Source organism: Colias croceus, chromosome 24 (assembly GCF_905220415.1).
Source record: "Colias croceus chromosome 24, ilColCroc2.1".
Taxonomy (NCBI): domain Eukaryota; kingdom Metazoa; phylum Arthropoda; class Insecta; order Lepidoptera; family Pieridae; genus Colias; species Colias croceus.
In genome coordinates this window covers 1,095,366-1,110,057 of record NC_059560.1, presented here as the reverse complement: position 1 = coordinate 1,110,057, position 14,692 = coordinate 1,095,366, and the positions used below count along the sequence as shown (strand labels likewise).

At 33.3% G+C, this 14,692-nt stretch overlaps 1 protein-coding gene across 1 annotated transcript; it reads left to right on the top strand.

Annotated features, from left to right (window-relative positions):
- The first annotated feature begins 204 nt into the window (after nt 1–204).
- LOC123702610 lies at nt 205–8,773 on the top strand. Its single transcript, XM_045650370.1, has 2 exons — nt 205–3,552; nt 8,663–8,773. Exons 1-2 carry the CDS (start codon nt 205–207, stop codon nt 8,771–8,773), a joined length of 3,459 nt encoding a protein of 1,152 aa, XP_045506326.1.
- Nucleotides 8,774–14,692: the final 5,919 nt, after the last annotated feature.

The window sequence follows — 14,692 nt, the reverse complement described above, 5'->3', positions numbered from 1 at the left end:
AACCCCCCCACGGGACCACCTTGTCGTGGTGGGGGGGCTTACGAGAAGGCATGATCATTTAATTGATAGTCACTACCAACTTGACTATACCCTGTGAAAAAAAAAAAGCAGGTGAGACCCAAAATAGCCACAACATCTCGGCATTACTCTTCTCAACCAACGGTCCCAACTACCCATTTAACATTTGAGATTTTTGAATTTAATATGGAGACTAGATTATCTAAAAGAAAACGTATAGGGTCGCTGCCCGGGGGCGATCGCCGGGGCACACCTGGAGCTGACGCTGGGTGTTTCAGCATGCGAACCGTCAGCGGTGAGGAGCTGAGCAGGCGGGCTTCTACCGATAAAAATACTACAGCCGAACACTACGACGAAAATGACGCACCGACTGACAGAGCGAATACCCCAGAAGAACCATATAGCCCAAGCATAATATCATACACACCTTCCGCATCGTCGTCACCATCTACTACTAGTTTAAATCCTTGTTCCCCCACACCGACTTTGGATGTTGCGCGGGAGGCTAACGCCTTCTTACCTGCGTCCACCAAAGCTGGAAAACCAAGAGTGCGCATGCGATGGAGCAAAGATGTAAACATATTTATCATGCGCACTTACTACTATATAACTAAATTAGAAACAGATTTTACTATATATAGGAAACAACTTCATGAACTTTTCACACAAGAATACCCAGAAATAAACGTGTCAGAGCAGAGAATTTCTGATCAAAGGAGAACTATAGTAAGAAATAAACTACTGGACCAAGAGACGCTGAACCGATTAAAAGAAGAAGTACAAGAGAAACTACAAACAGAAATTCAAAACACAGAAACTAATGAACTGATCGCACCAATATATACCCCGACGGACAATATGATATTATCTACTTACTCGCTATCTCAATCACCCACACAATCTTCACATATATTTACACAAACAGAAAGCACAACACTTACATTAGAAAACGACACCGTAATTCGAACAGATAACAATAATATGACAGAAAATGAACTCGTTCAAGATTTATACGACAAATTTAGAGAAGTACAAACGCAATATTCTGAAATAGACCCAACAGTAAGACCAAAACTGCCTAAACTAAGATTTAGTCCTCAACTTGATCAACTTGTAAAAATATTTAACAGCCAGATACTGGGACAGTTTATTAATGATGAGTTACAACTAAAAGATATCCATACAATTATATATTGCACAGCTCTAGTAATATCAGAGAAACTAAACTATAAAATTATCAATAACCGCCAGGACCCCAAATCAAAAAATTATAGGAAACCTCCCTGGGAAATAAGACTAGAAAAGGATATTGAAAAGTTAAGAGCAGATTGTGGCCGCCTTACACAATATATAAATAATAATAGGTCTAAAAAATTAGTTAAAAAAGTAGAAGCTATATTTAAAACAAGACTCACACATACCAGACATGAAAACAATAATAAAAAACCAGAAGAATTCTTAGATACTCTTAAACAAAAGCTAGCACTTAAAGTTCATAGATTAAAAAGATATAAAAAAGCACAACAGAGAAAGAATGACAATAAGATGTTTGCAACAAATGAAAAACAATTTTATAGAAACTTGCAGAAGCCGAAAACAGGTATACACAGAGAAGATAATCAAAATATACCCACAGTACAACAGTTAGAAGATTTTTGGGCGGGTATTTGGGAGCAGCAAGTGGAACATAATGACAAAGCTGATTGGATAAGTGAAGAAACAGAAAAATGGAGTTCAATAGAAGATATGGAGTTTGTCGAAATTACTGAATCCGATATTAGAAACATAACAGCTAGATTACACAATTGGAAGTCACCCGGTGTAGATAGAATTCATAATTACTGGTATAAAAAACTTATCGTCTTGCACAAATCATTAGCTAAAAATTTAAGTGATATTATAAAAGGACATCAGAATATACCCGAATTTATTACAACTGGAATAACATATATGCTCCCGAAAACAGACTATTCCCCGTTACCTTCTCAGTACAGACCTATCACCTGCTTGCCAACAATTTATAAAATATTGACATCAGCTATTACAGTAAAAATTAATTCGCATATCGAACGCTACAACATTATAGCAGAAGAGCAAAAGGGCTGTAGGCGGGGTCACATGGGATGTAAGGAACAGCTTATTATAGATTCTACAATTCATAAACATGCAACCACAAAAAATAGAAACTTACACTGTACATATATCGATTATAAAAAAGCTTTTGACAGTATTCCGCACACCTGGTTAATACAAATACTAAAAATATATAAAGTAAACTCAAAACTGGTAGATTTCTTACAGAACATAATGACACAATGGAAGACCACACTTCATCTCAGCACACATCACGTTAATATTTCCACTAGAGAAATATTTATTAGAAAAGGTATATACCAAGGTGATTCCTTGAGTCCCATGTGGTTCTGCCTAGCTTTAAATCCGTTATCACATCTACTACAAAATTCTAAAGCTGGTTATTACTTCAAACGAAACGTAGAAGAAACTGTTATATCGCATCTTATATACATGGACGACATTAAACTTTATGCAAAATCCGACAGAGATATGAAAAAGCTTGTAGATATTACGGCTCGATTTAGTAAAGATATTAAAATGGAATTCGGTTTAGATAAGTGTAAGACATTACATATAATAAAAGGTAAAGTCCGCCCTGGAGACTATGAAATTGAAAACGGAGAAACAATAGCAGCAATTGAACCCACTGACCTCTATAAATATTTAGGATATAAGCAATTAAAAGGACTAGACCACTCAACTATTAAAAAGACTTTAATTACAGAATATAAAAAGAGATTAAGTTTACTTTGTAAAACACAACTTTCAGGCAAGGCTTTAATAAAATCCATTAACACGTACGCAATACCGATATTGACTTATTCATTTGGAATAATTAAGTGGAGTAAAACTAATATAGAAACAATAGAACGTAATACGCGAACGATACTCACAAAATATAACAACTTACATCCTAAATCTGCAATAGAAAGGCTTACTATCAAAAGAGAACATGGAGGCAGGGGCTTAATAGATATTCGACATCTCTGGAAGAAACAAATATCCAAACTAAAAATATTTTTCCAATCTAAATCCCGCACCAGTAGCATACACCAGACCATTCTCCAACACGATCATAAATACACACCACTTAACTTAATTGAAAACACAGATATACCAAATATAGATGCAGATCCTACTAAACGAAAAATCGAAGATTGGCGAAAAAAAGACTTACATGGGCGACACCCTCATGACCTGACACAACCACACATAGATACAATCGCATCAAATAAATGGCTTAAAATAGGTAATCTTTTCCCGGAAACCGAAGGATTCATGATAGCAATTCAGGACCAGATAATCAACACAAGAAATTACCGAAAATATATCATCAAAGACCCTACAATAGCAAATGATAAATGCCGCAAATGCAACACTCAATCAGAAACCATACAGCACATTACGGGAGCATGCACAACACTAACACAAACAGACTACACTCATAGACATTATCAGGTAAGCAATATCATTCATCAAAAACTTGCAATCAAACACAAACTCATACACAACACAAACACGCCATACTACAAATACACACCAGAAACTGCCCTAGAAAACGATCATTATAAACTATATTACGACCGCGCCATACTTACAGATAGGACAATTCATTTTAACAGACCGGATATAACTTTACAAGACAAAAGAAATAAAACAACTTACCTCATCGATATAGCAGTTCCAAATACGCATAATATACAAAAAACAATATCTGAAAAAATTAATAAATATAATGATCTAAAAGAAGAAGTAGTACGAATTTGGAGACAAGATAAAGTATACATTGTACCAATAGTTCTTTCTACTACCGGTGTAATTCCCAAACATTTAAAACAAAGTCTAAAACAAATTCATCTAGAAGAAACCGTATTTATTCAACTACAAAAAGCAGTCATACTTAACACATGCAGAATAGTAAGAAGATTCCTCCAAATAGAAGAAAATGACAATACTTGACAGACAGACAGACACATATAAATAAATTACAAATGCTGCATTTACTTGGTTTCCGCCCGTAAATGTGGCTGCTACCAGCATTTATGCTGAGATATAAATACGCAAAAAATAATAATAATAATAAACACATTTATTGTCAGAATCATAAAGTGATTACAAAAATTGATTTACAAAGGAAAAACAAATAAAAGAAAAATAATAAGAAGCTTATTCCTAAGAAGAAGTAGGCAATGTGGCAGTGAGTGACCTGACAAATGGAGCCAACTCAGTTTATGATGGCAAGGTGATTAATACCTTACCACCACTGATTTTCAGTGACCCCAAGGTGACTATTGGAGTTTCAGTGAAAGATATATTTCTATTAATATGTATATAATATCAGTATGTAATTATGTATATAATGTAAATAAATAAAGTGAAATTATGTATACAATGTTAATAATTATAATGAATAGATAGGCAGAGAATAAATGCGTATATAATATTATGTTATATAATAGATATTTAATGTGTAATTCGATACAAATGCACTAAGTGTTAGAACAGGATTTTAAAATATGTTTCCGGTATTGGAAACGAAAATTATTAATATTTGTCAAACTGGTTAATGGTGGTGGGATGTTGTTCCAACACTTAGTGGCATTGTATCGAAAGCTACCCTTGAATGCTGCTGAGTGGTGCTTGGGTATGGATAGTTTACAGTTTGCAGACCTAGTTAGGTAGTTTAAGTCATGGATGAAATTAATCATATCAGTTATGGATTTTAATATCAAGGGTCAAAATCAAATACATTTATATTTTGGCTCGACAGTCCAAATGCTTATATACCGTTACTGGATTTTGATACTAGACCACTCTATTTGACTATTTCCCAGTAACTAATGCTAAATATCGATAAATTTACACATTTGACACTTAACACGTTTAAAAGCTAAACGTATCTCAAGTTACATACATAACGTTGTAATAAATAATTCGTAATCACTGTAAAGATAAAATGAGGTCCATTTAACGGGCGTCCCTTAACAAATTATATTATCTTATCTGAATACATCGGTTGGCGCACACGGTTAATGAATTTGAGTGTAATTAGTTAAAACACATATATTTCTCAATTTGGGGTACCGCGGGATACACTTCAGACCGTCTTTCTACTCATGTGCTTCAGAATTTGTGGAATGCAATATTGTTCCTAATGGAGTTTGGCACAAATGCATTTCTAGTCTGTTTTTGCGTGTGTAGTTTTGATTTGGAACTGCTGCGTTTTATCTGTTTCTGTGATGTACGTTAGGCCTTTAGTAGAAGACTGACATGAAAAAGCTGCCAATGGAAGAATGGCTTTTTATCTCATGGCTTATGAGGCAAATGTTTGTCTGTTTCATTGATCGATTTGTTGTACCTAATTAGTCCTTCAGTGATTGAACCCTTTTCCTTATTGTGACTGTCAGAATATGTCGTCGCATACCAATCCCCTTTCAGTAGGTATATACATGGTATATACTCTTTTTAAAATGTAAGACGTACCTATTATTATATACCATCTAATCAAATCAACTATACTTACCCCGCGGTTTCTCTCGCATAAAATTCACCTTGCCGATACGACTCATTTCAAAATTGTATCACCTAAAAAACGTGTAAATAAACTACTATTTATCCAAAACCCATCAACCATATTCAACAGTTTACCCGTGAAACATACAAAGCATTGTGTTTCAAATTAATGACATCGTATATTTATAAGATATTTATCGTTATTTAAATGTTATAATGACACACAGCGGTCGGCCATAATCTATTTAAGTTCTCAGAAGTGTGATGTCAATGAAGATAAACATATTGGGCATACATAATTTATTGTAGGCTCAGTGGTTCGGTTTGGGATACGGGAGGTATTAAATACGATTTTACGAGGTGACATTTGCTAATTGTTGCGGTTAATCAAAAAATAATATTAAACGGTTAGTCAAATTACTCTACGAATGTTAAAATGGTATTAAATATGTCTACTCATATATCAGTACCGTAATTAACTACTCGGTTATTTTTAACTTATTTTCCTTGGAATATGCCATAATCAATCAAACAGAAATAAGAATTAAATTAATTACTTTATAAGAATGATACGCAATTAAAACACGAAAATTAACTTGTCACTTGTCACTTGAAATAAAAAAAATGTTCAAATATATAATATATAACATACATATAAATCTATTACAAACGATAACCATCTAGTAAATACAAATACATTACTCGCTCATTACCATTAATTAAAGCCGGTTAATTAAAGTAATATATTCGATACAAATTAATTGAGACGTGATCCAATCGAATTCGTTACGGTTGTGAAATAAAATGAAATAAAATAAAATAAATTTAGTGAGACGCAAGCATAGCGGCCAATTAGTTTATTAGTCGGCACATGTCCTTCTGAGAATGTGATAACATCATAAGGGTTGGGGCACACTGGCCGTTTTTATTAATGGAAATGAATAGCACATCTATATATTATATAAAACTCAAAGGTGACTGATATAGTGATCTATCAACGCACAGCCCAAACCACTGGACGTATCGGGCTGAAATTTGGCATGCAGGTAGATGTTAGGACGTAGGCATCCGCTAAGAAAGGATTTCACAAAATTCTTGGGGGAACGAGGAAAAACGGGGATTCACGTACAAAGTCGTGGGCGGAAGCTAGTATAATATATATGTTATTAACTAGTAATAGATAAAACGTCTTAATAGATAATAGCAGTGGTAAGATGGTAGTGGTGTAACTGGTAGATATATTTTGTGTATTGGTGAAATAAGAAAAGAAGCTTTTATAATGTTCATCAAAATATATTATATTTTATGACTGAAACACATACTTTGTGAAATAGCATGTTAACAACAAATATCTCAAATACTCAATCAACTAAGCTTTACATAATAAATCGCGTAATAAAAAACCAAGAAAACAAAAAGCTCCCAGTACACACCAAGCCTTATAGCCAGCGTTATTAACCGATACATCTTTGAATATTACTCACATATCTTCTATAACAAGGCTTCGATAGGAAATTAATAAAAAACCATACCTTTTGTAATGTTTTGTTAAACACCCAAATGTGGTGCCCTCTGACGGGTGCAGTAAATTTTAACTTTTTGTGTATTTTCATAAGATTAATCACGTATTATGTGAGATATTTAAATAACGTGGTTTCTTCGGATATTTGTGGTCAGCGTGGTGTTAATGTTTATAATTTGATCGGAATTTTTTAGTGATTTGTAGATTTCATTAAGTCATTTACATGTTAGATTTTTCTCATGGAGGATATAAGCTTTTAAAGTGCATAGACATTCTTCAAGTATATTTTTTCCAATTAGACATCCATACTAATATTATAAATGCGAAAGTAAATATGTCTGTCTGTCTGTTATTCAATCACGCCTTAACTACTGAACCAATTTGCATGAAATTTGGTATAGAGATATTTTGATACCCGAGAAAGGACATAGGCTACTTTTTACCCCGGGACATAGGATAGCTTTTACTTTTATCCCGGAAATCCCACGAGAACGGGAACTATGCGGGTTTTTCTTTGACTGCGCGGGCGAGCCGCGGGTGGAAAGCTAGTCTGTAATAAAATTAATAATTATAAACCTCGATCAAATGAGCATTGTGTTTGAGAGTTAAAAATACTATTAACTGGTACAGCTGGAGTCAGTTATCAGTGTGTCTAGGAAATTCGTGCGTTTTCTAGAAAAGAAAGTGTCACAAAGTAGAAGTTCGTTTCTTCGAATCTGTAGCCAAAAGCTTATATTTTTGCAGACAGCCTCTGGAAGAGCTACAAAAGCTCTATAAATTATACACATACCTATTCTATAGAAGGAATACTGGTCACTCGCTTTAGCTACCTATATCCAGATTGATCAGCTCATAATATAACTTAAACATATAGTTTAATACGTTATCTTTATCTTTTCATCCTTAAGTTACATCGTTATGTACTCTTACATGCTATACATATATTTACTAGTATAATTTAATAAAAATCTAGTTTTCATACTAACTGACTTGTTTGTTATCTAACATATAGTTCAACGGCAACCTATTCTAACGTTATTTTATTCGAAACAAATGGAATCACAACAAATCAGATACCGGCAGCATATCGGCGATTCAGAACAAATCTGCGCGTCATTATACGAGACGGTAAAAAGGCGTCCGTGGCGACACAACGCGGCATTCATAAATAAATACATATCTTGGGGTATGGCCTAAGTTAAGAGATATATAGGTAAGTAGTTTTTTAGTGTACCATTTCGTTTGTTGTGCATAATATTGCGATTTACAAGCATCATTTTTTTTTTGGTGAATAACGTAACGTAATATTATATAACAGGGGAACACCTGGATATCCACCCGAAAGAAAGTGAAAAGAAAAGTAAAAAAGAAAGCGCCTAGTAACGCTTAAGCACGTAACTTTGTACCACGCACAATCTGCCGCTCAAACGCTTGCTTGCTACCTACCAAGTGAGCGCCTTCTACCACGCATGCATCCCATATCACTCATACTACATCTCCCACGCAAGTTTCATGTACCACGTAACCCCACAGCTTATTACCCCCGCTCCCGCTCCCGCCCCCGCTCATACCTTACACCGCACCCACACAAAAGACGCACACCGCCCGCTCACGGATGCGTCGGGCGTCGCGAAAAACCTGTGAAACTGCACGTAATGGTCGCAGGACATTTGTAAAATTATACCGCGGATTGTTCAAAATATCCCACCGCAGACGTCACAGGCAATTTATTGTGGCCGTAGATGAGTTATATCGTAGAGGGAACGTAGGGCTGCCACACGGCGGAAATAAGGAGTGAAACTGCTTGTATACAAACAGGTATGCATGTTGGAGTGTATGAACTTATTATGAAATAATCGTTATTGGGTATTTTAACTTAATATGTGTCTAAATGTTAAGCTTTATTATAAACTAGCTTCCGCCCGCGACTTCGTCCGCGCGAAAATATTAAGAAAAATTAAGATTTATTTTTTTTCTACGTATTTTTCCGGGATAAAAAGTATCCTATTTTATGCCCAGGATAATAAGGTATAATTATACCAAGTTTCATCGAAATCGAACCGTTACTTTTTACGTGATGCCTTCACATACAGACAGACAGACAGACAGACGGACAGACAGACAGACAGACAAAAAAATTTTTAATCACATATTTGGGTTTGGTATCGATCCAGTAACACCCCCTGCTATTTATTTTTTCAATATTTTCAATGTACAGAATTGACCCTTCTACAGATTTATTATATGTATAGAAGAGCTTTCAACAGGAGAGTTAAGACACAGTTGACAGATATGTACTACGTACATACAGTTAGGAAACTAAGCCCCCCCCATGAAATTATGACGTATAGCTATAGGGCTGTTACTTTTTGATATTTAACCGACTTGAAAAATAAAGGAGAAGGTTATCAATTCGGCCTGTATATTTCTGTTTGCTTTTTTTCACAGTTGATTTTGAGGTAATTTGGAGATTAAAACCCGTTAAAATACAAAAATGGTGTAGCCTAAATATGAATTTACAAGAAGAAACAATCCGAATTAATACAGCTTGTAAAAGTAAATACGTTTTTATCAGTGCTATATTTCGAAATCTAGTTTTGTTATGGACGCCGAAGGCTATTTAATGTACCTAAATTATTTATAATGCTTGATATTTGTATTATACATATATTCAATAATTATTTTAAACCAGAATTTACAATACTTGTATGTAGGTATACCTACTAAATTATTTTTAAAACGATAAATTAAATTAAAAAACACAAAATATGCAAAAATAAATTAAAATTATTATTATACGAGCATAGAACCTCTACCTTTTTGTTTTAGGAAGAAAAAGAAAATAGTTTGACAGGCTTAGTGCTTGACAAAGTGGAGACGCCACGTATCGATAAAAATACAATAATTAAGTATAATATCTATCTTTTTCTTCCCTAATATTTACGTAATTATGCACATAAATTTAAACAAGATTTTTTTAAGGTTTCCTTTTTTTATATTTTCGTGCTCTTCTAGATTGCGTAAAAAAAGATGCGACCTTTGAACAGACTGGACTCCTAATAGTGACTATTTGTAGCTATCATTTTGGTAGAAAATATGTCAACTTAATTTAAAACTCATGCTGCCATATCTATAGAAATTAAAAAATAGTCTCTTTTTAACTTGTAGTCAGATACGGTATTTACAAATATATTTATTGAAAGGGCTACAAACTGAAACAATCGATATTTATTTAATGTGAATTGACATCACTTTAAACTTTTTTCCATACTATATTCAAAATCTATGGATGTGTCACCCGCTACTATCGATCCCCCTCAATACCCTCGAAAACACGCTTGATGGGGGGGGAGCCATTTCGAACATTTTGTATGAAGTTTCCTTACTGTATGTATCTGTATATTGTGGTTTAGATTAATTATGGAAATTCTTATAAAATAAGAACTGGTCTTCCGACACGTCATATACTGTCATCCTTTATATTTCTCTCACTAGTTAATGGGATATAGAAAGTAATTTTATACTAATCAAATGAAATTAAGCGAAATAAAATTACAAGGAACATCACATAGTCAGCTACCTTCTATATAAAACGTAATTAAGAGATATAAATACAATATTTTTATGGCTTTTGTTATATTTTCTTATAACAAAAGCCATAAAAATATTGCTATATAAATATCCTCAGTCTCTACCGCTATACTACCCTATACGTCCAATGTAGGCACTTTTTGCGCTACCCCGAAGTGACTCCTAAATTATTTGGTTCTATGTTTAATTTATAATGTCATTTATTAAATATCCTTGCTACGTGACATGTACAACCTTTTTCTTACCTACCCTTTAAATTCTTAATTTGAATTGAGGATTTAAAATGGTAATATACTTAGTAGTATGAATGATTTAATATTAATAGTTAGTATTAGTACTTAGTAGTAGATTTTTGTTGTTGTATATGCCTTTTTTAGTTAATTAGCTATACAGGCATAAATACAATTGCAAAATTTGTAAACTTTAAAAATGATTACTTTTTTATTGGTTGACCAGTTATTATAATTAAGTAGGTACACTATTAGTCTATATGACTTGGAATATCTTATACATTCTACATCAAACAATATAATACATATTACATAGTATTATTTGTTCTGTCTGAGAGTCTTCCAGAGTAGGTTTTTATAAACAACGGATATAACTTCGCAACGTTCCTATAGGAACTCTTTCCTTGAAAAACACCCTTATATTAAATATCGCTATAAACACAATTACGGTGAGTACAAAAAGACGACATCTAAAACGCATTAAAACAAAAGTCGTACCAATGAAATTCGGGGACCGTTACACTGACAACATAATACACGGTCCAGAAAAAACTAATGGATCGATTCACGCCTGGAGTTTTTCATTTGTATTGTATGGTGAAACCGGGATAACGGTATCGATGTTTGAAACTGCTTAGCTTGAACTCTTTTACTTATTTCCACTTATTCGTAAATAAGTGGAAATAAGTAAAAGAGTGCAGATTTTGCAATGGTCTTATATTGTAGGATGTGCCAGTATTTTTACTAGCTACGCAAATGATGCGGGTAATAAGCATTGAGGTATTATTATAGAGAGGACACCAAGAACAAAATCTGTGCAACAAGCGCGGCGAAGCGGGCCGGCTAGTGAGTCATACACTTTGTAGATATTCTGCCTCTTTTTACTTATAAATTAAAACCAATCAATCTAACAAATAAATATTGTTTATCTTATTAAAAAAATATTATTAAAATTATCAATTAAAATCAATTGAATGTAACAAAAAAAAATGGTTTTAGACGAATGACTCTAACTCGTGTTACAAATAGTTTAGTAGCGGTGCCCTCTCTAAGTCTCTAGTACGTAGTACATAGTTACTCAATGGTAATAAATAAGGATCTATGTATAGCGGTGTGCCGTGTGTCTGACCAACTAAAATGTATACCAAAGTTTGCTATAATTTCTCCTGCTAAAACTCACGAAGGTATAAGTAGTTGGACTTGTTACAATTTTTTCATCAATCTCTAAAATAACTTTAGATACGACTATATCCTACATCGGTGGTAAAAATATTATTAGTACCGATTTATGACACAGAAAACAAAGGATTGATAAACTGAACATAAGAAACCTCTAGTTTTTAAGCTCTAACATTCATTTTTGAATCGTTAAATTCTTAACACTTTAAAGTCATTTACAAAAATTCAAGCAAGGTCAAAGCAAGAAGAATTATAGATACTAGTATCTAGTATACTATTATATTATCTGTGCTAGTATAGATTATAAATTTTATTGAATAGATAATGCCAAGAAGCTTATATCTAATACACTGGAGATTTCGGTATGAACATTAACCTGTAACAAGAAAATATGACCTTGAATGACGTCAGTTATATTTTTTGTCTCTTTCTGTGGAGTGACCACGCTGATTTGTAAATTCAGGATTTCAGGTCATAGTGCAATCTCCAGTGTATTAGATATAAGCTTCTTGGATAATGCCATAAAACCAAAAATATAGATTATTTTACTTCAAATCGCTATGTCAATCAGAATAAACAACCAATAAGTGTAGAAACATGGCGTCTAGTAATTGGGGGATCCCCTAACATAACTGGATTATGGGATATGGGACCCCGGGGACCGTTTACAAGTGATGGGGTAACGTGATGTAATTTTTACACCCTTCAAATTATGGTTATGAACTATTAGATTATGTAGGCGTGATAGTGCAAAATATTTTTTACTATGAAATTGGCCTTTGCAGTATTATGATTAAAATATACAAAATATACCTATGTATTGTACATATGATATGTGTTACAATAAAGTCAACATATTATATTTTTACGGTTCTTGAAATTTTAGCTAAATCAAATTAAAAGCTTTTTGCAAAAAAGAGCACGCGTAAATACGTTCAGTTAATAAACTGTTGTTTTGTTTATAAATAACATTCTGTTGTGTTTAGCTTATTCGTCAGTTTAAATTAAAAAATATGTATCAAAATTTATTATGTGAAAATGAGGTAATTGTGTATCAGGAACATTCGTAGCAAGTAAGGAAACGGGCTCTCAGCGTCCAATAAACTAGCAATTTACTCACATTATCGATCCTGACTCAAAGACAAAAAAATGCACAGTCCACCCATAGGTATCCCGAAGTTAATCAAAAGTTAATGGAACGAGGAAATATTCGCAAAAGTGTTCTTTTTTTTTTATTCACCACCTAGGTCAAGTGTCAAAAGCAAACTTAATAAGGTTTGACGTTTCTCTATACTCTATAGTCTATACCTAATAAAAGACGACACAAAAGCGCGAACTATGAAGGAATAACAAAAATGGCGCGTTGTTTATTTGTATTAACAGCGCTGCGTCAATCAAACTGGACAGCCGATTGTCCCCAACCTGTTCTTATAGGGACGAATAATATTCTTAAGTTTAGTTTACACTTATCTCTTTAAAAGCCAACATATTTAAAGGTAGAGCAATGACATCAACGTAAAAGCAACCTTTAAAAGTCAAGCCCATCACCTAGATTTGGTTTGGAGTAAGCACGCCGAAAAAATATGTATAAGAATTCAAGAAAAAGAAAAAAGTTTAATATGATAAGTATTTTTTCATGTAAAACTTTTTAGTAAGTAGCCAAATTATGATCCTTTCCCTGTACTCTGTAGCCACATAGTATATACTCACTTTCTTAACAACTAGAACGAAGGTTAATAGGGAAGATTCAAATGACTTCCTAAAATACGAACTTAAGATAGTAATCTTAATGATAAATAACCGCTGCTGATAAAGCTGTTCGTGCTGACTTTGATCTGGTTAAGCTGAAAAAAAAAAGCTTTATATCACTTAACACCCTGAAAAATTCTAAGTCTATTCAGTATTTAAAAAAGTTACTTAACTAAAAACAAACCCATAGTATTACGAAGCTCCATTGTAGATAGAGCTTTACCAACTAAAACGCGTGTTTTTCATCGATATTCATCGCGATAAGTTAGTGTTGGCTACAAAATGTCGATATTTGCGAGTCAAATATATCGATAGCCATGCTTGAGCGGGGATGCTGGGAGCGTGTTCTGAAAACATACAGATCATATTTCGTATTATTTATCGACGCTTTTTGTATTTTCATTCAAATTTATTTAGTTTTAATGAACTTCATTTCTGTTCCTCTTTTAATGTATGGTGTTTCTGAATTAAGTGAATAATTTAATTTTATTTATAATGTAATATTTTACAACTAAAGCATATTATGGGAATGGAAAGCTATACCTAATTGTTAAGTTGTAATTAAAGTGATAATAATTATGAATTCATTGATATGCTAATTAGAATTGGCTTTTTCCCATTTGAACACATACCACCATAACAATAAATGTTCATTCAAAGAGACAAACAGACCCATGTAACTTATAAAAACACAAATCCAAAAACTTATATCCGACGAGCTACGACACATAAAACTTACGAACCCAATTTTTCATGCGTTTTCATAACAAAGCGTTCCCGCTCAAACTAAATTCCCGTATATCACAATATCATT

Coding starts and splice junctions, on each gene's coding strand:
- LOC123702610 (XM_045650370.1), top strand. CDS start 205: ATGGAGACTAGATTATCTAAAAGAAAACGTATAGGGTCGCTGCCCGGG. Junction 3,553..8,662: donor ACACTCATAGACATTATCAG/GTAAGCAATATC, acceptor GTAACCCCACAG/CTTATTACCCCCGCTCCCGC.